Here is a 26,718-nt window from a genome sequence, read left to right on the forward strand (position 1 = left end):
CTCTGATGTGGGGGAGAGGACAGGGCAGGAGAGAGAAGAGGAGTGGAAGCCTCTGAAACCACTACCTATATTTTGCCTTGGGTGAGATAAGCACTGGAGGCTGGAGTACCCCATGGTTGTCTCCTGTCCCAGGACTGGGACTACAGTTCTGTCCATGTCTTCCCATTCCTCAGGGAGCTGTCCTTCCCCTTCCTCCCTCCTCTTCCCCCATGGTTTTGCCCTCCAGCCTACAGCACAGCTTGGCTGCAAGGTGAAGGCAGAGGGTGATGGGCTGTATGTGAGCCATGAGGGGCTCTGCTCAGACTCATTTGCTCAATGGCAGGGACAGATGCATCCCTGCTCTGTCCCTACCCATGCTGGGAGGCGGATGGAGCGAGGAGGTGGCCTCGTGGGAGTCTTTGGGATGTTTGAAGTTGGCTTCTACCCCTTCCCAGAGCCTGGCTGTGCACAGGAGGTCCAGTGCCTTTGGGGGAACAGACTTGGGGGTCACTACGCATCCACTCTAGGCAGTGTTTAATGCACTGGATGTACTAAATAGAAGGAGACAGTGAGTGTGTGGTGATGGGCAGGTAGGCAGACACTGATTTTAAGGGTCACAGCCCCAGAGCTCTGCAGGGAAACTCCTTGCAGATCCTGTACCAAAACCTGACCCACACATGCCTAAGCAGGTCCCAAAACTGTCCCGTGCTCATGGGCTGTGAATCACAGCAGCAACTGTTTTCTCTGAGCCTCAAGTCGTGCCCTCCTTGCCTTTTCATATCAGATCAAACATCCTTTTACTAAACCATGCATTTCTAACCCAGTGGTTACCTCAGTCCCCCCTCAATGATTCTCCTAGAGGGTCCTTTAATCACTCTCTTACAAGCAGGTTGGTGAAAAGGAGCAAGGGGCACAGAGGCCTGAAGCGGATGTTTCTTATGAAGTGAGTCACAGGAGGGGCTGGATTTCAGCCAGGAGAGGCTGCAGGGTGAAGCGCACGTACAACGCTTGGGCTCAGGTGAGCTGAGTTTCTGAGAAGCAGCCACTGGAGCACGGACACAATGCAAACCCCTTCCACCGTGAGAACTTTCTTCCTTTGCTTTTCTCTGGTACTGTGGAAAGAGTTAAATATTCATCCTGCTGTCCCTCTCCTCCCAGCACGATGGTTGTTAGTGGCACAGACCTTGTGCTTCACTCACATTTTTATCACCTTTGCATCAGGGCACAGGAAAGTCCAGGCTCACGCTGGGAAACGCACGCTTGGATGAGGATGACGCCGCCGGGATGTGGCAGGGCATCAACAGCCCTCGGGGTGCTTGGGGACGAGGACTATTCACTGAGACTAGTGACATGCCGAGAAAAGGTGTGTCTAATCCACTGCCCAGCTCCTCTGCCTGTACACGCCTGCATGAAGCTGGTATGCAGCGACGGCACTGTGTGTTCTCAGTGGCTGCTTTCAGGAAACCCAAGTGGTCACACATGTTTTCTCTGATAAGGATCTTACCACACCCACGCAGAGATTGCTTTGCTACCCCGGTGCTAGAGAGGAGCGGGGCTGTGACTCCTTACTCTCGATCTAAGTCACTTAGTCAGTGCCTCAATTTCCCCAGCTCTAAAATGGGGTTAGTAATACATCATTGAGATTGTGTGCTTCTCAGGTGTGGGATTTCGTAGGCAGCTATAAAACAAAATTTATTGTACTAAACAGAGGTTGCAGGGTACTTTGAGAGCCTGAAAAAGCTGTATTGAAAAGCTTATTTTATTACCTATAGCATTGGAGTGATTGTGAAAACTGTTTTAAAGGAGTGTATGCAAGCATCATACCTGTGTGTATAGTATCCATATACACATACAGAAACACACGCACACAATTTTTACTTACCAATCCTTTAAGCTCACCTCTAATAGCAAATGCCTTTGCTTTCCTGTTTTCTTTTAATCCTGTATATTGCCTGCTGGAAAAGTTACAGGTTGTGTGGAAGTCTTACCGTTTTCCTTGGGATTTCCAAGCTAAGTCCTAGGGTTTTGTGACCATATGAGCACAACTGGAGGGGTACGTTACAGCTGACATGCACTGCCCTGTATTTCATGCATCTCAGGGCTGGGGAGCACTTCTCTGAAGATAAGGACACTCAGAGGCTATGGACAGTGGTGTATAAAGCAGGAAAATTGAGGGGGTACAGCCAGGAGGGAGGAGTGGGAAAAGTTGGTCAGACAAGCCTGTGGAGTCTCCCATGGCAGCAGAAGAACTCTTAGAGAAATCTCTCCTGAAGCTCTCCATCACATCTGGCTCTTGAGCCCTGCTTGTTGGACAAGCCCCTGTCCCCGAACATGACAGTCACCTCACTGACTACTTGCCTGCTTGCTGTTGGGTACATATGTCATCCATTAATGCACAGCATCACCACTTCCCTCTTGCTCAAGGCTCTCTGTTACACCATATATTAGACAGTGTGGAAGTAAAGGGAGGACACAACTGTTCCCTGCTCAATGGACTGTGACTTCATGGCGGTGTTGCTACAAGAATGGTTTTGTAGACATATGAAAACCAGCTATGAGTTTCTATCACTCTCCGCAATAAAATAGCTTGCCTTTAATGTAGAACACAGAGCACCTTGTGTTAATAAGTAATAAAAGCAATCGATCTGTAGTACATTCGTCTCCTAGCTGGGAGTGTATGTAGTCAAGGTGATAAGGCGAACATTAGTGAACTTATGCTGCATTGATCTCATACAGTTTAAGAGCCCTACATGGCCGAACTCTGACGATTAAGTATTAGGATACCCTAAGGCTTTTGTTAGTGTCAAAGTACTGGAAGTGTTAAGTTAGCCAAGAGAACAAGACGCAGTTAGCATATGTAGTATGGCTTACAGATCCATTTGAAAGCTACGCTAAGTCACATCAGCCAGGTTTTAGGCTATACAAGAACACATTGACAGATTATTTTGGGAGAACTGTTTTTTGAAGCTGAGTGGACATCTGTTGTGCTAAGCCGGGAAAGCAGAGTATGATGAGAAATGGCTACAGACTTTGCTTCACAAAGATGCTGACTTATTTTAAGTAAAGAGTATTAAATATGTACCTCACCACTTTCCACTGAATAAGAATATTGGATTCTTTCTAATAACTCCTGCAGTTTACATGAAACTGTTTGGACACATGGACCAAAACAAGGATCACATATTGGATTGGCCTCTCTGTTAGGTGAAAATCATGTAACATCTTCATCGTGTTGCATGCTCTGGAGCAGTCTTACACCAGGGAAAACTGGAGGATCCTGACCTGTTTCTGTTGAGGCCAGGATACTCCTGAGCCCTGAGTTAGATGGAAATGGCTGGTGTGAAGCCACTTCCCATCTTCCAGTGACTCACGGCCAGGGAAGTGCCGGCATCCTGCTCTAGGAAGGGTCACTCACCTGCCCTGCCCTGCAGGGAGGGTGAACACAGGGAGGTGGATGGAGCTGGGACAGCAACACCAACTGCTGGGCACGCTAAAATACACAAGATTGTTCCAGGACAGCAGTGACAGCTATGGAGAGATGGAGCAAAGTGCAGGCAGTACTGGCATCAGGACGTGCTGCCATCATCCGTTAGTGGAGTTTTCTCCTTGGGCTGACATGCATGAACATATGATGTGCTAAGCTGGAAGAAGAGAGTATGATATGCCCATCAGAAAAGCTTGGAAGCACCACCCTGGCTATTGCTACAGGTCTGTTGTTACTCTGGGAGCTCTTCACTTTCCACCTTGGTCGTGCTTCTATTGAGCACACATTTACCATGCATCGAATGAGTAGCCCCTTTCTCTCCAGCTGGGCTTACTGTCTCTGAAAGAGGCTTGTATTTGGGTGCAGGACAGAATGAGAAGACAGGGAGATCCATATGGATATAATACATTTCCTGGCTAATTCTCTGCTATTGTAAAACTCTGCTCTTGCTGCCTCTAATGACTTAATTCTGTTTGTGCAAGACGCTCTCAGATTTTCCAGGCTTTTTCTGAGCTTACCACACCACTTTTTCTGAGTTACTACTAATAACAACTAGCCAAGGTACCTTGCTTTGAAAGCTGGTGCAGCCACAGGTTAATTAACACAGTGCAAGACAAGCATAGGAAGATGATGGATATTATCGGTACCTGTCTCATATCAATGCAATCTATATGTGGCTAATGAAAGTCGTTACACTTTGTGAGACCTGCGTGGCTGATGCCCTGTCCCTATGGGTCAGAACTGTTGGAAACACAACTCTACGCTTTTCAAAGAATGCCATGGAGTGAGAATCATTGGTGGTTTTGCCTTATATAGACACTTGCATGCCAGAAAACTCATCAGAAAGCATCGTACCTGCATAACCATATCAAGACATGAATCTGACAGAGAAGGAAGTAGAAAAGTTCCTCACTTGTCACCTTCTCAGGATGGAATTAGAAAACAGACAGAAGAAAAGCTAAAGCAGCATAGAGTCCTGCAGACCCTGCCTTTTTGTTCTGGGACTTTTGTTCTCTACCCAGTGTGTCCCAAAGCGTGTGCTGAGGACACATTCTGCAGTGTGACCCCCGAGGAACAGAGTGACCAGGGGATCAGAGGGACCAGGGCAGAAGATTGTTAACTCTGACAGTAAAACTGCCTCATGAAGTTACGGTAGGAGTTATGCGGGTTATACATTGTAAGAGCAATAAACTCGTTATTGCCGTTGCACTTGGAAGGAAAGCTCGGAGAAGCCAAAGCAAGCGTTGAGCAGTTCTGTAAAAATACCGACTGGCTCCATCTGGAGGTGGCAGCTGAGATGACAGGCACCATCAGGACGGGAAAGCCGGTTGCAAGCAGAGCTGAAAGCAAAGAATCTGCTCCTCAGCCCTATGTTGAAGACTTGCCAACTAAAGGCAGGTCTCCAGTCTTTTATGGCTTCTCTTTTCAAAAATAAAGATCACCGAGAATGTGATGCTTTCTGTGCATTCGTACCTTTGGGATGGGAGGAATTTCTAGTCCCGCTCCTCCTTGATTTTCCTGGAAGGGGCTCTGGAGCTCTGCTGGGTTTCTCGGTGCTGTGTGAGAGGAAGTGCTGAGTCCCCAGCAGCCTGTGTGACCCCTGCTCACCCCAGGAGTCCTGCAGGAAAACAGGGAGGTTGCAATGGTGTTCAGTGAAAAGGCAAAATTCAACCAAACAAAATCCCCCAAACTGGCAGTGGCTTGAAAAGTTCAAGATTCCCACGTGAGAGTTGGACTCAGGCCATGAACACATTGAACTCCAGGGCATGACAACTATCTAGGTTTGGCTTAAATGCAGAATACAGAGTTCCATATCTGAGCTGGGATGGTTGTTGGTGTTGGCTCTGAAGTCCTAGGACTGCTGCCCTTCACTTTCTAGTGACTTTCCTACACTGAATCAGACCAGAGACCAGCAGGGTAACCAAAGAACTTGGGATCTACACCAAGACAGTTTATGGTTGCTCACTGCTAAAGCATGAACCAATGTAAAGGAATAAACTTTTGTGTGCATGAGATCTCTTCTGTGTGTCCCTTAGCAATGCTCAAAACTTCAGCCCCAAAGAACAAGTTTTGATTCTGTTTTTTAAATTCCTACTTTGCCAAAACCTGCAATGATATCTGATTTCCTTGCAAATCCAGGACTTACCTGCACGCCACTTCTGCACAGCTCCATTTCTCTTCAGCCAGGCATGACAAGAACTTTAACTGTGCCAGGCGGATTGGCTGCAGCAGCTCCTGTGGGCGCTCACCCTCCTCCTGTCCCCATCACAGGTGAGCGCTGCCCCTGTGACCATCATTAACGGGTGGCATCTGCAGAAGTGAGAAGGTCCCACTGTTCATGGCCACAGGAAGAGGGTGGTGGTGACCTGGGACACTGAGGCTCTGCCTCCAACCCAGCTTTAAGAACAAGGGCTGGGCACTGATTTTCTCACCCCCCTGGATGTACTGAGCATCTGCTGGCATGAGGTTTTTCCTCCAGTATGTGGGCTGCTTTTTCGCTTTTCTCTCTACTGGGTTTTTGATAGTATCTACCTGGACAGACTGCTGGATGGTGAACGCTGATGATTCCCTGGAGGTAAGGCTGGGGTGAGGAGAGCTTGATCACCAAAACGAATGTGTGCTAGAGAGAGTTTTGGTTCCTGATATCATTGCTCCACTCTCATGGACTTTTTCCCTGTTTTGCTGGACAAAAGTGAATGAAAATGAAATTAATTCCTCTGGCAAGTGAAGGGAAAAAGTAGTATTTTGTGCAATTCTCTGCCAGACTATTATCCAGACTTTGCTCTCATTTAGTAAGTTCAAGAAAGGTCTACAGGCTCTAGATTTAAATATGCACAAACTTGAGTATTGTTATCCTGCATCTCCATGTTTCGTGGATATTTTGCGGATGTTTCTAATTCTGTAGATCAGACTTCTTGGTGGAAAAGTCCCACATGTACGCTTGTGCCTTTCAAGTATTTTTCTTAACAGCCATTGAACTATAGGGCTAGCAGAAAGTTATGGGGAGCAAGGGGACTGGCCTCAGATCCAGCACTCAAAAATATGTTCTTGAACTTGTGCAGACAATAGCACCCTCATGTTAGAGAAAGGTATCGGCAAAAGTAAATTGGAAACAAGGGAGACAAATGCCCCTTACACGCAGGGTGTGCCCCAGAGATGCCAGACCCCAAACCATCGCTATTTCTCCTGCAAGTTTGTATTTTTTTTTTCCCCAGAGCAATAAGCACTTTCTGTACATTTAAGGGCTGCAGGTCCATAGTGTAGGAATCTGTTTCCCGGCAAACTGGATACTTTATGCAGTGAAGGTGAAACAGCTTGCAAGACAGAGTTTGTCTGAATATATCAGCAGAAAACTTTCTGTCTGCTATCCAGCATAGGAAACCTGAAGAGCTCTTCTGTACTCAGTGATGGCAATGCAACATTTAGCAACATCACATCAAGTGATTAATTATCTGAGAAAAGAAAGATTAAACTGATTACCAGAAAAAGACCTTTTTTCCCTATGCCAAAAGAAATCCTGACAATCTGATTGCAGGTCCCACACTGGAAGTTGGTTGGAGATGCCAAGGTGGTCATAGATCCAATGTGGTGAGGTTGCTGATGGTCAGTGTGTCTGTTCCGTGAGCCTCTGGGCAGAGAAAAGAGTGTGCACCCACTGCTGCTGGCTGGGATATCACTCTTCATTTATCAGATTAATTTAGGAGATATTTCAGATTAATTTCAGGAGGATGTGAATTGTCTGTAGTCAGCTGAAGATATCAGTATACTAAGAAAAGCCAAATGGATCCCAGATTGTGGCATTATTTCCAAGAAAAACAGAAGAGAGGAACCCAAATCCTGAGGAAAGTGAGTCCAGGAGAGATCCAGTTCTTTACCCTGAGGCCATGTAACCTTGTCTTCTTGGCAGAAAGGCACCTGTGCTGGGCTGTCACAAAATGCTCCATTAACACCCAGGCTGGTTATTAGTTGCCACTATTCTCACATTCCTGGTCTGAGTGTGAATACTAAATAATGGAGAAAAATGCCCCCAGCCTTAATACCTGACGGACTGATCTCCTTAATGGTCCTAATGACTCACTGCCTCTCTAAATAGGGGAATGCAGGTGAATTATCCATGGCTAGAAAAGTGTGGAGTCCACAATGACTTCTGTTTTCAGCTGGAAAAAGGGTAATTCAGGCAACTTTGACTTCAGGAGAAAGGAACTCCAATCCTTCAGCATAGAAACCACCCAGCTTTGACCCTGGCCCCCAGCAGCTGGGGAGGATGAAGCGGTCACTGTGGTCTTGCTGCAAAGGAGCAGCCCAGGAGAAAGAGGTCAGGGAGTTTCGGGGGCAGCCGCCTCCAGAGGGGCTGCAGGGTCCCAGCCAGCATTCAGAAACAGCAAGGTTACAGCAACACAGAAAGTGGTCTAAGCTGGTGCACTCTGTGTGAGCATCAAGATAAGCCTGGGTCAATTTTTGCAGTAGTTTGTGCTGGAAGAAAGCCCATAATCTGCTTCTCATCAAGCACTGTATTGTGTACACAGTCCCTTCCTGTTGCAGGCAGATTAGAAAATTACCACTACTGTTAAACGCTGCCTGTTTTACTCTTGTGCTGGGCTTGTAATCATTGTGTGTTGTCACCTTTATACAGTGCAGTAAAACACTGTGACTAACATCTCTCACATGTTTGTCTTCTGTGCTTTTCACAGAAGAGGATGTGTATGCTTGTTCTGTCATTTTTTGTATTAGAATTATTTAAATATTAATTATACATTATGCGTAGGATATAATTATGCATATTACAGTCATTACACAGTTTGCGTTTTACATGCATACTTGTGTTAGGGAAAGCAGGTCTTCGCAATGTGTTTCGTAACAAAAGTGGGAGATGAGGAGTTTGGCCGTGGCTCTTTAGCTCCTGGGAGGAGTCCTTGGGCCCAGGGAAGCTGGAGCAGACTTGCTATAGGGGAAAAGAGGCAATAGGGCGTTAGTGCTACCAACATGGTGCATGGGTCCTGCCATGGGATGGAGAAATCCATGCCCCCTCCATGTCCACAAGATGCCTCAGCCCTGACCCCACTCCTGTTTACAGCAGAGAGTTCCTGTGTGCCTGGGGGTCTGTGCTGTCTGTACAAGGGCAGATGTCCAAGTGTAGTTTGGGAGCAGATTAACAACCAGAAGGACAAACAGTGCACAGAGCAGTGGGCAGCAAGGGGTGGCCAAGAAGGTTAAGAGGCAGATAACAGAATCACTCAGCAGTGGCTCAGGCCAGCCACAGGTTCCCCCTCCGACATCTATTCCCATCCTTCCAGCACCAGGCAGTGATAAATTTATTCCTGCATGAGCACGTGCTGCACAGAGATGGGTTGATCCCTGCTCCTGCCTGTGTTCAGTGCTAGCACGAGTAGGTGACAACTGAAACATCCCAAGAAACACAAAACATTTATTAAGTCTTATTCTAGTCTGGGAAGGGAGTTGTTTCATGAGCTAGACTGTGATCACAACTGTGGCACCTTAAGACCTCTGTTTTGCTTGTAGGCTAACAAAGCCTGGAATCCTGTTAGTCTCTTTATAATTAATTTAGATGAAAATGCTGCTTGTAAGATTGAAAAACAATACTAATGAGAGCAAACGAGGAATTAACTGAGAGTGTTAGCTGAATACAGGGTAGTATGAATAAGCCTACGGTGGTTTGAGAGGAGCATGAAATGATATAAATACAAGAAGAATAAAATGTAATCTAATAAAAATATGCTGATTTTAAGCACAGCCTAAACAGTGGTGAGTTAAGACAGGAGTCGCAGCTGGATTAAGAGGGCCATGGTAAAAGCTTTTGTCCAATATAAACATGGCAAATTGTTTCACTTGACATTGTTCTCTTGAAAAACACAGAAACAGTGAAATCAGGTTTTTCCAGCATTGCTTCTAATTTTTTGGTCATATTTTTCATTGAACCTGCCACAAAATTCTGACAAATTATAAGTAGTTTTCATTTTCACAAAACAGAAGACTGTTTTCATTTAAACATAAATAATATAGTTTTTGCCAGTCTAAAGTAGCAAGTCATTTTTACTCACTTTTAATCCACAGTACAGTATCACAGAGAAGCCGTACAGTTTGCCTTAGACATTGTATTGTGGAGGCAATATTGCAGTTGGCTACCGACTTCAATACATCCTGAGTGAGACTTTATTAAGAGGCTGAGATATGTTATTATCTGCTTTGTGGTTTACACAGTGCAAGAAATATCAATTTGTTGTGTCATTCAAGCAAGCTCGGTCCCCTTCCCCTGTGTGAAACCCATTCCCCATGAGAGTTTCTCCTTCAATTAGATGCAGTGGGTGTTGCTGACAGCAGTGGGGCCAGCTGGAGTCCAAAGCTGCACTGACATTAACTCCACTCCTTGTATGAGCAATTCCAGGAATATTTTAGAGGTGCTTGTTGCCATATTTGCATCAGTAATGAAAATACCTCCCATATTAAAGTGATTTATGGATGGCTGGGCTGGGAATGGTATCTACACCTTCAGGACAAGGAAGGCAATTAGCCATGATGCTACTGCAAGGTCTGTCCGAGCCTGGATGTCTCAGTGATGACTGTGGCTCAGGCACGCGCGGTCCCATAGCTGGGAGGGCACCGGGAGCCCCGGGGCCAGGATCAGCACCAGCTGCCTCTCATTTTCCAGCCAGTGTTTACAGCTGAGTCATTTGGGGGCAGCTCCCACACGCGTCTGGAGAGGGGCTCACATCCACACCTCTGCTCCGCAGCAAAGGACTCCTCTACCACGCCGCGGACACCTCCCATGCGGGTGCCTGGCTCCTGTGTAATGCCTGCCCCATCAGTCACGCTCCCCTCTGAGCTGCTCCTTCTCAGATGGTGTAAAGGGAGCATGGACATCAAAGTTTCAGGTCATCTGGTCCATGGCCCTGCCCAGCTCAGCCTAGACAAGCATTTGGCAAGGAGTGATCAAACCTGCTCTTCGATCTTTCCCTCAGCCATGCCTCAGGTCCTTCCAGAAATTTTCCCCGAGAAGTTTATGCTTCTGCGAAAATGTATGCAGTGGACACAAGAGTGTGAGAAGGAAGTGAGTGCTCCAGAAATAATTCTGCTTCTATTTGTAGTGGATTGCAGAGACGCAACATCCTGTGGTTGTAGTACAGATGCAAAGTTAAATTTCAAAGAAGGGATTTTTCCTAATGTCTAGTCTGAATTTCTTTGGCTCTATTTTAAAACCATTAGAAGGGACACAGAAAACATTGTCCTTTTTCTCCATCTGGCTGCTTTTTTTCTTCTTCAAGCTAATAAGCTCCAGTTTTCCATAGACATAACTGGATCAGGATTTCTGTTGAAGGGTCTAGTTGACCATCCACTATGTTGATGGAGATATTAACTTACAGTCTTTTTTTCTCTTCTCAACCCACAGGTGAGTACAAAATGCCGTGGACTGTGGTGGGAATGTGTCACAAACGTTTTTGATGGGATCCAAACTTGTGATGAGTACGACTCCATCTACGCCGAGCACCCTGGTATGTAACAATCAAGGATGTTTCTCCAAGTGGTGGGGACACCTGAGCATAGACAAGAAAAGCAGAATTCCTACCCCATGACAGAGAATTTGGTGCACATACATGTTAGAGCCATGTTTCTTTTCTCAGTGAGGTATTACTCCCAGGGGAAGCTGGAGAGAGCTTCATCCCAGAAATAAAATGTTCCCATGGGATCTGACCCCATTACCCACCCACATTTCCATTCCTTGTGCACTAGAGCGATCTGCTTTTGTCCTGCAGTGAAGCTGGTGCTGACCCGAGCCATGATGATCACAGCAGATATCCTGGCAGGATTTGGATTTCTCTTCCTCATCCTGGGGCTGGACTGTGTGAAATTCCTTCCTGATGAGCCGCTCATCAAGCTGCGCATCTGCCTGGTGTCTGGAGTTATGTTGCTCATCGCAGGTATTTCTCTGCTGTGTCCCCATCCTGCAGGACACCCTTCAGCAAATGAGGGAAAGCTTTAAAACCTTCTCTTATTTTGGGGAGAGGAATTGGTGATTTTCCAGAGGGTAAACATGGGGGAAGGATCTTTACTTGGTTTATTTGTGCAATATAGCTTTCTCTATTTACTGCCTTCCCGTAACAGCACATAGCTGAGTTTATCTGTTTCCATTTCATGTGTTGGCCAGGTGACTTTACTCTGAGTTGACTGACTTCCATTTACTGCTATTTTACTGTGAAGAAGTCAGTGTTATTGATAGGGCAAAGAGACCTAATTGCTGAAGGACTAGAAAGTCCTGGCATTCTAGTTTGGTTCCTGGCTCTGCCACAGATTATGTGACCTTAGGCAAGTCACTTAGTCTGAAATCTCTGCAGCTGATCTCTAATAAAAGGATAATAACACAAATGTACCTCCTAGGTGATAAATAACCAGCTGACTGAGGTGCTTTGCTGTTACAGCCACCGGGAGAATTTTACATACAAGAATAAATAGACTGCTAACTAGGTACTGAGTAATTTCATTTGACTTTATGCCAATATCGAGCATCTACCTCTGCTTCAGCACAAGCAGATTTAACATGTAGCTCACCCCGGCTACTGGGAGCACATGTAACAGAATTTGAGAGGTTCTTTTAAATATCCTCCATTCGCCACCCAAAGTTTATCTGAAAAACGCTGTCAAAGTTCTGAAAGTCAAGTTAAATTCTTGAAGTAACTTTGCAATAAATTGATAAATGAGCTGAGAAGCGCAGAGCTTTCTGCCTTTTAATGCGGAAACCCGAGTGACAAGCCATGGGGCACAGCCTCTGCCCAACAGTGCTCGTATTAGTGAGAGCCAGGGTGGACGCACCAAAGTGACTGGGCTGAGAATGAACAGGGGCAAACCAGCAGTTTATAACTCCAGATTTTATGTTTGTGATCTCCTCGTGACCCATCTGGGAACTCTGTGGAACCTCCCTCCTGCCCTGCAGGTCTCCCGGGCATTACCGGCTCGGTGTGGTACGCCATTGACGTCTATGTGGAGCGCTCCTCTCTGGTCTTCCACAACGTGTTCCTGGGCATCCAGTACAAGTTTGGCTGGTCGTGCTGGCTCGGCATGGCGGGGTCACTCGGCTGTTTCTTATCTGGGGCCCTGCTCACCTGCTGCATGCGTCTCTTCAGAGGTGAGGAACTGTGGTGGGGTTGAAACACAGTTCAGAGACAGAGCCATTGATTGAGGTGTGCTTCGGGCATGCAGGGTGGGGAACGTCCTTCAGGGACATCCTTCAGGATGGTTGCACATCCGCAGTAGCAATATCTTTAGTGTTATTTCAGCAGCTCTAAAAAGCACATCAAGGTCTTCAGGTGGGAGCTGAGGTATAAGTGTGACATAAAATGTGTTATGTCATACCTTGGAGTGCTGCTTTCTTTGCATTTCAAGGCTTTGCAGCTGTAAGTCACCAAGCACTCATTAGTAGATCCTGTTTCTCTCCCTGTGTCTCACAGAGACCAGCTCTGGAAGATTCCACTCTGCCTACTCCTTGAGGAAAGGCTATTCCTCAGCTGAGACAATCGTAACAAATGTGCATTTGCCATCTTCTCAAACAGCTACTGCCAAAATGTATGCAGTGGACACAAGAGTGTGAGAAGGAAGTGAGTGCTCCAGAAATAATTCTGCTTCTATTTGTAGTGGATTGCAGAGACACAACATCCTGTGGTTGTAGTACAGATGCAAAGTTAAATTTCAAGGATGTACATTATGCTACGTTTGTACTACTAGAGTATAAAAAAAAAAAAAAAAAAGAAGAAAAACTTCCTTCATGAAAGTAATCTCTGAGATCTTGCTTTAGGGATTCCTGCTGTCTTGAGCACTGAGGCTGCTTGTGTAAGCACGGACTGAAATAACCAACATGAACTCTTTCAACATTTGGTTCAACACTATCAGTATGAGTGAGATAAATCAGCTGCTCCTGGACCAGACCTCAGTGTTCTGCATGAAGATTTGCAAACTGTAAGATGGATTTGTTCTGTGTCTGGCAATGTGTCGACAGAATGCATGACGCAGAAAATACAGGCAGAGAGAAGGACTGATCATCAGGCCAACACCTGGACCCTGTGCACTCAGCATGGGAGTCTGCTCCTCTTACAGGCTGCTGGAGAATTCAGCAGAAGATAAAGAGCTGTGTTAAATGCCTGGCCCTCTCTTTGGCCCACCAGCCTCTGCACTGAGAAAACACTGCAAATTCAGACACAGTCTTCCCTGCAAAATGCAGTCGTCTCAGTAAGTGGTAAAAGGTACATTACAGATACCCTAGACTCACTGATGGCTGGAAATTGCCAGCTTTTTTCTGCTTAGTAAAAATTTTGCCTGGACAAAGTGAGTGAGGATCCAAGGTCTGATCTTTGGCATGACAACTTGTCTATGCCAACTAGAAACTAGGAAAAATGATAGTAAAATCTATTGTAAAATAGTAAAATCCCTTTCTACCAAAAGATATTTAAATCCAGTTCAGGACTGCTGTCCTCTGCTGCAATCCAGGCTGCCATAGGTTGGATGAGGCTAAAACATCAGCCATGTCTAGAGTGGGTGAAAAAAACAACCAGTGTGGTTTAACATATTCCCTTAGGATGGATGCAAAAGCTCTTCCATGTTCTTAATGGGAAGAGAAGCTGAGACAACAGTTTTCTGAGGATTGGTAGGAGCTGCCCAAATCCAGTCCTTTCTACCATGAGCACCACATCATGGGCATCAGGGGCTGAGAAAAGGCTCTCAGCACAGACATATACTTGCTCAGGGACAGTGGAGAAACAACAGAGGAGTCTCGGGAGGCTGTGCACAGCCGTGGGTACTGAGGCACACCAGAGATTGGCTTCCTCCGCTGACTGCTTGCTGAGGAGACTGGATAGAGAAACTCTCTTTCTCCTTCCAGGCAACATGAAGTGAAGCCTTCTGTTACGAGGGCAAGAGGGAGGTGGGATGACTGTGAATGGAGTGGGTTGTGTCCCAAAGAGCACTTCTGATAGCCCCTATGATGGAAGATGAGGGCCTAAGTCCTCTAACGGATTATCCTGGAAGGAGCATCTTGTTCTCCAGTACAGAACTGACCAGCAGTGCTAAAACATAACCCAAATCCTGCCATGGCTCCTAATCAAATAACACTCAGGCCCTGGGACAGACGGGACAACAGCGGGTCCATATGGCTTTGCTGCAGGCTCAAGCACCTCCACAAGGCTCAGACCACAACACAACCGTCTCAGCAAGAGCCTTCATGGCAGCGCTGCTGCCCAGGAGAGGGAGGTTTCATGCCTGCAGGCTTCATGCTGCTTTGTTTGACAAGCATTTATGTTAGCCAAACTGAAATCAACTTATTGCCAGCAGATGAGCTATAATGAACAGATGTAAACACAGTAGGAGAAGTGACGGAGGCTTTTTTGCTAAGTCCTGAGAGACAAGGAGTACAAGAGTTATGAGCGATGTGATGAATTCATGGATAATTCCAAGAATGCACAAAGAGATCTGGAGGTGACAGGAATTTCTGCCTGTTACTGCAGGAAGCTGCATCCAGTGGCTTTTGTTGTTGTTTTATTTGGTTGGTTTTTTGTTTGTTTGTTTTTACTTTGTGTTTGTTTGTTTGTTTGTGTTTTTTTTAAACTTTTTCACAGTCCCCTCAGAAACATGTATTTGCTGTGGGGCTTTTGGGGCAGAAGAGCTGGCACTGACATGCTGCGCCTGGGCAGAGAAGCTCTGAGGACGTTTCAGTTTTGGGTCTGGTTCCCGGGCTGTGCCTCTGCTCCTTCAGGGACATGCTGGGACATGCAGGGACATGAGGGAGGGTGAACCCACTGCAGAGGCAGAGCTGTGCTCAGCACCTGCTCTAGTGCTCACATCCCTGCTCCTCCTCGGAGAGGCAAATGCTCTCACAACCTCCCCGAGGGAGAAAGGACCCCCAGTGCCACAGGCTGCCCCAGCCCAATTCACCCAGTTCAGAGACGCTCGGGAGGAGGTACTGAGCAAAGACGTCATCACTTGGGCCAAAATCCTGAATCAAATCCTTCCCAGACTATGCAGGCAATGCATTAACCCGCTCCACTAACACTCAGGAACACCCACCAGCCTCTTGTTGCAGTTTTCTATAGCTTTTTCAGAGCCACGAAGATTATCTCTGGCTGGGAAGATTTATTTCTTGTTTAGCTGAGGAGAAATAGTCTGGGGTCATCTGCTAATGCGGGTGCCATTGCAGATCTCAGACCACTGATTTCTCATTTTTCTGGAGTGTGCTGTATTTGAGTAGGCTTCTGGGCCTTTGTCCCCATGGTCTTCAGCTTGTTTTGAGATGGTGGGAGTTGTTTTGTGACTTGCAACTCTTGGATCACGCCAAGCAGCAGCTCAGTGGAGACTTTGGGATTAAACATGTATGCCCTGGTGAGGCGTGAATATAGAGGACTGCTCTCATTAGTCCCTCCAGCCCCATGTTCCCCCTGGAGATACACAAATAAAGCACACACATACCCCAAATACTACCTTAACTCATCATCCTTAAATGTACACGTATACAAAGAATGCTGCACGAACACTTGAGAGCCTTTCTTTTCTTCAGTATCTCTGTAGGATAAGGGTTAATTCTTTAACCATGTTTCTGTTTTAGCCACACTCTACTATAGCTTTTAAGAATCTATCCATTTCCTGCACAAGAGGACTAGGAAAAGGTCACAGCCAGGTTTGCTGGGTTAATGTTTTGTAACAACCAGTCCAATGCTGCATTGCTTCATTATTCAAATCCTGCTGACAGTCTATCTGATGCTTTGATCAGTTGTTAATATTTAATTGTTAAATCATTGTTTGATTTAATTCTGACTTTCATTTCATGACTATAGTATTTACTCCTCATTAACTCATTACCATGTCTCGATGCAGATCGTAGTTTGTTTATTCATTAGCGAGAAACCTCCCAGAAAGTACACAGGACTTATTTTTTCTTCCAAAATCACCACCAGCCCCTAAGGCTAAAGACATTGTAGGTGAGCTCAGATAATAAGGTATTTCCTTAATACCTAACTACATGCCATTCAGCAGCATCTTGCTGGATATGACAGTAAACTGACTCTACCTTCCTGATGGCCATTAATGGCTTATCAAGGCTCCTTGCTCAAATGCAATTTCCAGCAGAGGCCCAACATTTAATCCTCCAATGCCAACAGCTTTTTAGCCTTCTCCAGACTTTCACCAGCTTCCAAGGAATATTTTTGTATGTTTGGGCACCTGAGTCTTATTGTTTCATTTCCCAGGGTACAGGCAGAATTGGGGACTTACCTGAGACCGTCGACTCCCAGGTTTCCTCCCTGCTGTGCCTGTCCCGTGGTGTCACCTTGAACTTGGGGCTCCTCATTGCCCTCTCCACTGACAGCACACATCTCGGTGCAGCCTGTCAGGGCTCTGGCTGGTTATAGGTTGTGAAAAATAACAACGTCTTGTTGGTAAGCTCTTTGCTAAGTTGATTTCATGCCTTACAGATAGGTATTGATTTCCCATTTTGATATGCGCAAGTGAGAAAGAGAATAAAACAAGAACATCTGCAGTGGCTGTCCTTTTCTGTGTGCAATGTTTTGTCCTCTCACTACTTCAGTCAGCCTTGTTTATAAGGACTCTTGGTAACTTCGGCTCTAATTAGGATGCACTCTTACTGTGACCTTGTGAACTAGATTATCTCCTACTGCAGCTGCATGAATATTTTCCAAAATATGGGTTTCCCTCCTTTTCACATGTTGTAATGTGATTTTTGTGTGAATTCAGTAGATCTGAACAATTCTTTTTAGTAGATAAGAATGTTACTTCAGAATTCTGTTTTCCTTACATATTGTAACATTTGTGAGATATAATAAATGCAGTTGCCTTTCAGCATCGTGTTTCTCTAACCCTCAGCCAAGATTTGCCCAGAAAGGTGCTTTGCCAGTTCTGCTCTGACTCTCCTGAAGGGAATCACTGCTCTCCTGGAAGAACACACACCAGCCCTTGCGAAGGCAGACTTTATCCCCAGTTCAGACACTTGACTTCTGGTCATTTTGTAAACTTCCAAAGAGAGAAAAACAAAACTCCACCAAGAAACTGAGCTTTTCTCTCTCAGCTGGGGTTGGACACCCACGGTTTCCTCTTCCACATCTGTTAAATATTGTGGGCAAGAAATTAATGACCAAAATATTCTGTCCAAGCACTGTTACAGGATGTAGAGGACAGTTTTCTCCCTGTAGCTATTGGGTCCCTGCTGTAAGTTGTCTTTGAGTGAGAAAGGAAAGAGCCAGACTTGTGCCATCTAGTGACCCGAAGAGAACGAGCATCTGTCCCTGGCCCCATCCTCGACCCTGCACAAAAGCCTTTAACCCATAATCCAGAGTCTTCAGATGACTATTAAAAAAACCCCAACAGATTAATGAGCATTTCTGTTATTTTCACATCTTTGTGTGCAGCCCTCCTGGTAGCCCTTTTATGACTCAGCTGCCTTTGGTTTTGCTCTGTTTTGCCTGAGAGCCAGTTTATGACTTTATTATTCAGCTCTTGATTTGCAGAGGTGAAAGTCCAGCCGTGTGCCTCACCAGGTCCCCTTTGTTTTTCACTCACAGATGGTCACCAAGCAATTAGCTCCTCTGCACTGCTCCCATTTCTCCCTCTCAAGGCTTACTGAAAACAAGTTCTCTCAGAAATACATCTGCCTTCTAGTGTTTTCTGTGTTTTTCTAGAGCAGTTTGCCATTTCTTCTTAAAGTCAGAAGCCAGAGGATGCGGCAGCCGGAAAGTCACAACAGAACGAGTGCTTTTCCAAAGCAGACCCAGTTCCTAAAGTGACAGAACCATATAGGAATGGCTCATCTTTCCTTGTAACTCTGGGAACATCACCCAAACTGCATTAACTGCCCTCATTAAAGGCTGAGTGCTTACAAAAGCATCAGATACCAGGTAAAATCTCTGCTTTTGTAGGAATCAAACACAGGTCTGGAGAAATCTTGCCAGTTTGGCTGGAGCACCTGGGAGTAAAGGGGCAGGCTGGGAGAAGCAGCTTTTGTGGGCAAAGGTAGGTCAGTGGCGTCATCCCAAATATATCTGTAGAAGCAACTGATCTTTTTTCTCCATTTTGATGATCAGGAAGCAAAAGACCAGGGCAATGATGGCTGATCCCCCTCTCAGGCTGCTCTCCTTCCCCACCCCAAACCAGCAGCAAGGTTAGTCTATGCCCACCCCAGCCCCAAGCAACCCTGAAATTTTTTGGAAGCACCTGTGGCTCCTGTTATGTGGCACAAGTAACACAGGACACAGGTTATCCCACGCTGGTACTCTGGCTGGAGCCTCATTTTGTGATAGCCCCTAGCTTGCTTTAGTATAAAGTAGTTGGTGCAATTTTGATGGAATAATTCTATTCCTTTTGTGAATTATTAAAGCACTTCACACATCAAGCTGAATGCGTACTGGTAGTACAGCAACACAAACCTTTTCCCACAAATGTTTTTGCAGGAGCAGCAGCCTCCTGGGCGTGTTGCCGAAAGCCTTGCTTGCCCTCTGTTGGGTGGCTGGGGAAGGATTTACCACCTTGATAATGAATTCTGCTTACTGGACCTTGTGAAATAGGGATGTAGAGTGATGGAGGCACTGAAACCAGAGCAGTCCTTGTTTGTTAGCCTCTCCAGCCATCTGATTAGAAGGTGACATTCAATGAAATTAAAGGCAGCAATTTATTCAGAGACAAGCAATTAATAAGCAGGAGATGGTAATGTTTTATGCAGCATATAATGCAGACAACCTGTGGAGTTCACTTCCACGAAGGGGTCGCTAAAGCAAAGGCAGTGTGTAGGTGGGAAGGAAGCAATGGCTGATTTAATGCCCACTAGCAGGCTACACAAGCTGAAGTGACAAACATAATCAAATCTCATGCTTCAGGGCATAAACTGAAGGGGTTGAGTAGTGGAAGCAGTTATGTATATAAGAGGTCTGACCCTGAGAGGTGTTGATTACCTGCAATTGTTACTAAGTTCAGCCAGTATAAGGACACTCAGGAATTGCTCAATTTCTCCACTGGCTGAGTCTGTACTTGCTAATTTTCCCTATTAATAAACCCTGTAATACTTTAGCCTGCTGTCACAAACATTCATTTTGCAACAGTAACATTTATTTCCTTTCACACAAGAGTCAAACATTAAAGCTGCTTCTAAAATAAGATTTTATGGAGATAATTTGTAGTGGTGCTGGCAGAGAATTTGTCTCTCAAAATATGCTATAATTCTTTACCTAGCAAAGGTACTTGTATAGCCTCATTATGAGAATATGTGAACACTTCATAACCTTTAGTGAATTTATCTTCCAAGTTTCCTTCCTGATCAGGGGAGCTGGCAGTAACCCCAATCTGCAGGTGGGAAGCTGCTCCATGAGGCAGGCTGTGGGCTTCCATTAATCTTTTAGGGTACTTAAGATGGACCCAGCTACCCACTTTGGGAGCTGGTGGCTCCACGGGCATGTGGTGCCAAGTACTAGGTGTGACATCTTCCTTCTGCAGGCCCCAGCCCTTGCCTCTGAAAGATCAGCAGTAGACAGGTCAGGCAGGATTAATCCCACCTTCAGTGACCTGACAGACAAAGGAAATATTTGCTTTCACTTGCAATCCAGCTATGGGGGAAATCTGGCATCTTTCCTCAGAAATCTGAGAGCTACACAGGCTAATAACTCCTAGGAACAGCCTTAGGTAGAGCTGGTCCTGCTTGGGTATGCAGCAGACTGGATGGTTTCTTGAAGTATCTTTCCATCTCTCTGCAGTGGTTACATGAAAGAAAATTACATCCTTTATCCTAACAAATTTCTGTAGCTAAGCACCAAATCCCTAGCTCCCTAATTCATGTCATATGGGTCCTGGGCCATTTGGAGCCCACAGGTCTGCAGGGTTAGGGCCAGCATACCTGGGGATAGTCACTATGAAACTAAGAACAGCTCAGATAAACAAACTCACTTTTTTGTGCTGTTAACCAGCTTCTGCTGCTACTCCCTATATAATCCCCATCTCTTGCTTTCCCTTCCCTGGTCATAAATTTGCTGCCTTTTGCACTAGACAAATCTGATATACTGTGCTAAATATTTCAAATGTGGCAAACGATCCTTCATCGCAGAGTGGCATGATTGCATTACAATGAATTAGAACAACATGACTTTGCCAGAGGGTGTTTGTTGGCACTGTGCCGAGTGAAGGAGGCAGCCTAAGTTTGAGAAGTAACTATCAAATAATTTATCAACATTCAGTCCTAAAACACACTGGGTTGCACCATCTTGAGCAGCCTGAAGAGATAAATCTGGAGACTGAGCCAGAAACCCCGAATACAGACAAATCTTTGAGGGAGCTTCTTGAAATCCAGAGCCCTATCAAAATGTCAGGCTGAGCTCCTGTGACAGATTCAACACGTACTTTCGGCATTTATTCTGTTGGATCTGTCTTCCCTTTTAGGTTCAGATGAAATACGTTCTGCTTTTCAGTCTCTCGGCCAACCTGTGGAAAGGGTTGATTTGCCCTTACACTACTGTCGCATAACAGAAGATCTCCGATGAATCAAGTGGAATTGCAGAAAGCCAACATGTGGTGTCTAGAGCTTGTTTTCCTTCATAATATCCTCATAGGATGGAGGCAAGTCAGTCCCCCCGAGGCTGAACTGTGAGGCAGGAGAAGAGGACATCTCTGCAGTCATGCAGGGTCTTGGAGATCCAGACAATGGGCACTGAGGTGCTTCACTTGCTGAGGAAGAAGCAAAGCTGTAACTATACAGCAAACAGGTGTGAGGAGCAAATGTGGGGGTGAGAGGGATGAGTCTGGGAGGAGCTGCCAAACCACTTGGAAACAAGAAAGGTATGGATGTAATTTTTGAAGGATGGCATGACAAAGCCTCTCACCATAAATCCCAGATACTACACAAGAAGTGAGAACAGAAGAATTAGGGTTGGTTTGGGTTGGGTCCTCCCTGTGGAGACACTGTTCATGACCACCCAGAAAGCAGGTAATACCTCCTCTGGGAAGGGCTTAGTCCAATAACAAAATTAACTTCATTCTTCTTGGAGGGACTGTTGTCTGGCCCAGCCTGCTGATGCTGCAATACTCCAGGTCAGTGCTGGCTGCTACACCCAGTCATTATATCTCAGTCCTCAAAAGCCTGGATTCTCCTGAGGGAATGCTGAGGGTGTCTACCACAATGAACAGCACCCACCAAGGCAACTTTTTGACAGACCCCAGGGTGTATCAGTCAGTCAAGCTGCCTGCTGGGGTGGCTAAAGCAGAGCAGTGCAGTCTTGCCTGATGAGAAATTCAGGTCATGTGTTGGAAAGGGCTGCCTGACCTCAGGCAGTGCCTGTGGATGAGTATGTCAGGTAGCTGAGTGCCCCAGAACCAAGGAGAAGCTCCCACACACCACCAGTGTTAGGGTGGCCAAGCCCTAACTAGGTACCTTGAGTTCACCTGAAGGTACGGCTGGGGAAAAGTGGATGTGGCTTGCTTAAGCCCTCCAGTCCATGGTCTAAACATCCCCTCAGGATGTTTGATCAGGAACCCCACTGCTCACCAGAAACACATCACCCAGATGCAACCAAGCTCCCACTCAAGCCTGGCCACCTTTTACTGGGCTATGGGTGGGCCACAGGAAGGTCACCGGGGCCAGTGAGATCTTGCAGCAGGTAGGGAGACGACTAACCACAAAAAGCATCCGAGCTGCTGAGTGCAAAGACGGCCAGGGTGCGCCGGGGAGGGAGGCAGCTCCGCCGCTTCAGCCAGCACTGCAGGCAGCAGCAGATCCCGCAGGACAGGAGCAAGGCCAGGAAAAACAACATCAGGAACCTGAGGCAGAGGCAGCGGGAGAGGAACAGTACCGTCACCATCTGCGGGCAGCACCGACAGATGGCTGCATGTCTTCAGATTAACATATTCATTAACATCTTTTGCAAATAGCCATTAAATGTTGCAGTTTCACCATCAGTGTGTTGGACATGATCAAAGTCCCCAGAAAACAGTGTCTCAGTGCTGAGCACGCAGCACCGAGTCCTGGCTGGAAATTCAAGTGTTTCTTCCCAGCATCATCCATCGGTTTTACCCAGCTCAGTTGTCAATGTACAGTGAGAAGTATATGGATAAATGATTCCCATTAGTCAGTAAAGACAGAACACAGGGACAGCCCAGGAGCAATGCTCTCTAGCTATCAGTCTCTCTTAATGCCTTTCTCTCTATATATCCATCAAAGAATATTATATGCCAGTTTTTCCCTCTAAAACAGATCTGAAACTTACCACACATACCAGCTGCTAAAGTTCTCATCACTCTGCCCAATGCACCTAACAAGGGAAAAATAAAAGGAACTTTCAGTCCATCATGAGGGGACCAAAACAGCTCCAATACACATCTACCAACATGGAAAAAAAGGATTATCAGCGAGTAGAGCATTGAGAAGTTTTCCTCCATCAAGGGAACAAGAAGTTTCTCTATGTAGGTGGGAACAGATGATACACAAAACAGCATGCAAGTGGTTTGTCTTTGAATACTGGCATCCAGCACCAATGTTTTTGCTGAAAACTTAAAGGATTGCCAGCCTCCTATTCCTCTTTTGGAAGAAAAATGAAAAGGCTGTATCCTGGAAGCCTTATTCACCTGCCGTACCAGTGTGCTGGGCAGGAGCACAGAATCCCCGAAAGAGCCCAGGGTGGGAGCAGCCATGGGAGAGAAAACAGAAAGCACACTCACCTCTTGCCGAGCTCACAGTCCAACTCTGAATCTGCTAACTGAAAACACATGTAAATCAGAGAGGACAGATATGTGTTCTGTTTTTTATATATAATTTACCAGTATAATTACTGATCTTAGAGTGGGAAGTCAGAGAGGAAGAGCCTTACAGGTGCTGGCTCCTGCAGGGATGAAAACCAGAGCTCTCCCCAGAGAGCACAGGGCTGAGCTCTTGCCTCCATGTGTCTCTGTTCTCAGCTAGTCCATATCAAAACCAGTGGATAACCTCGCAGAGAGCTCAACAAATTCAATAGTTTGCAGATGAAAGGTAGGTCAAAGGGAAAGCACTTCTTTTGATGTGAAAGAGTGAAGGATGAGAGCAAGGACACACAAGCACTTGTTTACGGAACTGGGCTTTACTATTCAGAAATGTCTGCTGAAAATCTCCTGTGATCAAATTCTTTTTTGGTAGCTTATTTTACGGTAGCTAATTGTGAATGTAGCTGTAAATTTGAGCTTTTTTGTTCAGATGTGTGCCCTACCCAGCATTTTCCTTGTTTGGATAGTAGTGGTGCATCTTTTCCAGAGTCAGATTTCAGGTATTGCAAATATGTGAACCCGAAACTTGTTTTTCAGGTATATTTTCTACTCTTTGCTCAAGCAAGTTTATTTTTGTAAGCCTTGTTGATCCTAGCCTCACTTTCAGATTATGTGGGCAAAAAGTAACTGGAGTGGTTAGTCAGTGTGATTGAATCAAATTCAATACAATTTTTGTTTAACTCGCATTAGGCATGTTGTAACACTTGCCCGAATTAACTACAAAAAACTTCAGATCAAATATAGAATTGCAATAACACTGGGAAGCAGAATGAGCAAGGTGAAATAATTCAGATTTATTTCTTGAAGAAAACTATTAGAACGTAATTTGTAAATAATTACTTTGGGTTTCCTTCTGCATATATGCAAAACATGTAGAGATTTCTGACTTTGAGTCAAACTGGAAAGCTCTTTTCTGTATTATAAATTTGTATCAAATATGTGTAATTGAGGGATTTCATCTTACATCTCTAATTAACAGGACTTCCTTGTAAGGATTTTATTGTGCAAAGTTTGTGTCACTGTAAAGAGCAAGAAATCACCTCACAAATCTCTATAACATGTCTGATCCTGTGCACACAGTGTCAAAGCCAAACACTGCTATTCAGTCCCTAGGTTTCACCAGAGGTCTTTAGGTATAATAAGCCTTTCATATAAAACATTATCTATGAAATTTCGTGAGCAGCTGAAACCCAAATGAGGAATAGAGAAAAATATAGAAGCTTCAACTCTTTCAGACTTACGCTTTTAAAACAAGCTAATTTGCCATGTCACACATCCACCCCGCAGCAGAATATTTTAGTTTTTTGCACTTCAACTGATTATTAGAATAACAGGTAAAAACCAGACAGCCAATTGCTGTGATTACGTGCACCATGAGTATTCTTTGTGACTGAATGACAACCTCTGGATTCTCTTTTATCATCCTTCAATTTACCTCCACAGAGCTACCTTAGCATAGTTAAACTGCAGCAAAGTGCATCTGCTCTGAGGCAGTAATCTATCAATACAGACAAACACCCACCCTTGCTGCTGAAGACTCATGCTCTTCCGTTTCAAAAGCCATAGAGTAAAAGATTGCAGCATTCATTTTTTTCTCTGCATTAATTGGAATTGTTGCAAATGTTAAATCTTTCTCAAATTTATCATGTCCCTAAAAAATTATTAAAAAAAAAAAATAAAAAGGGGCCAAAGACTAAATTCTATAAAAGTTGAAATCTTTCCCCCCACAAAATCCCTAAAATCAGCCTGGTCCCAGTGAGGGGTTTGGTTACCTGCAAGAAGGTTAAACACAGAACTCCAGTTCCTGTGATCCATGAAATGAAACACAAAGCTCCAGGTCTCTGCATCACTAGCAGGAAAAACATGGGAAGAGCTTTGTTTGCAGCAGTGTTTTACCCTCCGTAATTTGAAGCTTTTAAAACTTCTCTGCACATTGCGCCTTGAGCCAGAGGACACGTTACCCAATGGCTTCCCATGCTTCAGAAATCACTGTTAGCCAGGGAATGGATTTGGGTTTGCACGGACACACTCAAACAGCTGCTAAAAGTTAAAGGAACACTAGTTTAAGGTCAGCACCTTGCAGTTGTTTTGGTATTTTCATAGCTGTTCACAAATTCCTGTTGCTGAATCTTAGTTCCTTATTAACTCATGGCTGTATTTAACAGGACCTGCTACAAATAAAGGATCATTGAAGACCATATTCTGAGGCTATGCTTTCATTACATGCTTCCTTCAGCTGCAGTTCTGGTATTACAGGAAAAGCAGTGCTACCTACAAACATCTTCCATGCACTGTGCCTATGATTTCAAACACAGACCAAGGATGAAGCAAACCCTTCCCAGCCTGAGACAACCACCACTGGCACCTCTGCTGCTCTTACGCAGCTGCCAGCGGTTGGTTTGCTAGGAAAATACATCTGAAAAAACACACATCCCCAGTGGTTTCATTGCATAATACAAGGACCAATTTGATCCTAATGGATAAATCCACATGACGTCGTTAAAGAGGGTTGGAAGGTGGTTTGCACTGTAGCTTTGGTCACCACAGAACAGATGATCCCGGTTTGTTCGGCAGTCAGTAATAGATTGTTATTGAAGCTTACAGCCTGTGGCTGAAACGCACCATTAACTTCAGTTCTCCCAGATTTAACACAAAGGGTGTTGCCGTGAATACGTTTAGCTGTCACTCCAGAAGTTAAGCATTATGTTGCCATGCCATTACTTTAGTAATTATTGACAAAACTAAGCTGTTCTTAAGGTATACCTCTGTGGCTTTGTTTCATCTAAAAGGTCAAGAAGTCTAACCAGCTGTGATACACATACTCAACCCAGGTTTGTTATTTATTGATAAAGTCTGGCATAAACCCAGTCCAAACCCTAGAGTTCTCAAATGTTTACTTTCAGATCACTGCTAATCAAAGGCAAGCCTCTGAGATGACACCTTCTGAGAAAGCATCTCTAATAAAGTTGCTAAGTGCATGTGCTACACAATATAAATGGTCTGAACATGTTGGTGTCCTGGTCCAGAACAATCCTTTTCTTTTGTTTGAGAGTAAATTACCAAACCAATTTCTTAGCTGTTTTCTTAAAAGAAAAAGCTCCTACAGTATAAAAACGAGCATAGCCTTCCTGGGAACCTTGTGACTTACAGTTGCAGGCTTCAAAGAGATCATCCATCAATAAACAAATTTCAGATTTCTTCCTCTCACAATTATTTTCCTCTTGCCATCACCCAGGGTACTTCCCATTTAGAGCTGCTGAATGGATCATTCCCAGTACTTTGGGGGTCAAGTGCCACAATGAGCTCCTGGTATAGAAAAATAATACATAGCACCTGTTCTGGGTCTATATCTAGAAGAAAAGGGGAAGAACTGAATTCTGCCACTGTTCAGTTTGCTGTCCTAAAGGCAAACTTTGATGTTTTCTACTGGCTGGTCCCATACAGAGGTTTCAAGAGGTGGTGGCAATTGGTGGAACCTGTCC

The 26,718-nt window shown here is 45.2% G+C and overlaps 2 protein-coding genes and 1 long non-coding RNA gene across 7 annotated transcripts; 1 reads left to right on the forward strand and 2 right to left on the reverse strand.

Annotated features, from left to right (window-relative positions):
- Positions 1-2,432: 2,432 nt before the first annotated feature.
- LOC135580233 (uncharacterized) lies at positions 2,433-5,763 on the reverse strand. The gene is made up of 3 exons (XR_010474621.1): positions 5,610-5,763; positions 4,937-5,081; positions 2,433-3,620 (listed from the first exon to the last, which is right to left on the reverse strand). It is a non-coding gene; the product is annotated as an uncharacterized LOC135580233 (long non-coding RNA).
- CLDN16 (claudin 16) lies at positions 5,762-17,311 on the forward strand. Of its 2 annotated transcripts, none has more exons than XM_065073615.1 (5): positions 5,762-6,038; positions 10,869-10,971; positions 11,233-11,397; positions 12,408-12,599; positions 16,702-17,311. In XM_065073615.1, exons 1-5 carry the CDS (start codon positions 5,925-5,927, stop codon positions 16,728-16,730), a joined length of 603 nt encoding a protein of 200 aa, XP_064929687.1. In that variant the 5' UTR covers positions 5,762-5,924; the 3' UTR covers positions 16,731-17,311. The 2 variants fall into 2 exon arrangements, with proteins under 2 accessions (XP_064929687.1, XP_005513269.1); XM_005513212.3 differs by having other exon boundaries at positions 5,766-6,038; positions 12,922-17,311.
- Positions 17,312-19,109: 1,798 nt separating this feature from the next.
- Positions 19,110-25,369, reverse strand: TMEM207 (transmembrane protein 207). 4 transcript variants are annotated; one of them, XM_021280621.2, is made up of 5 exons: positions 25,009-25,369; positions 23,159-23,196; positions 22,717-22,752; positions 22,119-22,261; positions 19,110-21,172 (listed from the first exon to the last, which is right to left on the reverse strand). In XM_021280621.2, the coding sequence occupies exons 1-5, from the start codon at positions 25,099-25,101 to the stop codon at positions 21,024-21,026; spliced, it is 459 nt and encodes a 152-aa protein (XP_021136296.2). In that variant the 5' UTR covers positions 25,102-25,369; the 3' UTR covers positions 19,110-21,023. The 4 variants fall into 4 exon arrangements, with proteins under 4 accessions (XP_021136296.2, XP_005513268.1, XP_064929690.1 ...); XM_005513211.3 differs by having other exon boundaries at positions 22,708-22,752; positions 25,009-25,156; XM_065073618.1 differs by lacking the exon at positions 25,009-25,369 and adding an exon at positions 23,308-24,996.
- Between the last annotated feature and the right edge of the window lie 1,349 nt (positions 25,370-26,718).

The sequence above is a fragment of the Columba livia genome, chromosome 9 (assembly GCF_036013475.1).
Source record: "Columba livia isolate bColLiv1 breed racing homer chromosome 9, bColLiv1.pat.W.v2, whole genome shotgun sequence".
Lineage (NCBI taxonomy): Eukaryota > Metazoa > Chordata > Aves > Columbiformes > Columbidae > Columba > Columba livia.

What these genes read in the sequence shown, in the direction of transcription:
- TMEM207 (XM_005513211.3), bottom strand. Translation starts at nt 25,101, where the DNA reads ATGTTTTTCCTGCTAGTGATGCAGAGACCTGGAGCTTTGTGTTTCATT. An exon ending in GACTGTGAGCTCGGCAAGAG is followed by an intron (nt 22,753 to 23,158) that starts GTGAGTGTGCTT and finishes TTCCCTTGTTAG; the next exon opens with GTGCATTGGGCAGAGTGATG. An exon ending in CAGCTCGGATGCTTTTTGTG is followed by an intron (nt 21,173 to 22,118) that starts GTTAGTCGTCTC and finishes CTTCTTCCTCAG; the next exon opens with CAAGTGAAGCACCTCAGTGC.
- CLDN16 (XM_005513212.3), top strand. Translation starts at nt 5,925, where the DNA reads ATGAGGTTTTTCCTCCAGTATGTGGGCTGCTTTTTCGCTTTTCTCTCT. An exon ending in CATCTACGCCGAGCACCCTG is followed by an intron (nt 10,972 to 11,232) that starts GTATGTAACAAT and finishes TTTGTCCTGCAG; the next exon opens with TGAAGCTGGTGCTGACCCGA. An exon ending in AGTTATGTTGCTCATCGCAG is followed by an intron (nt 11,398 to 12,407) that starts GTATTTCTCTGC and finishes CCTGCCCTGCAG; the next exon opens with GTCTCCCGGGCATTACCGGC.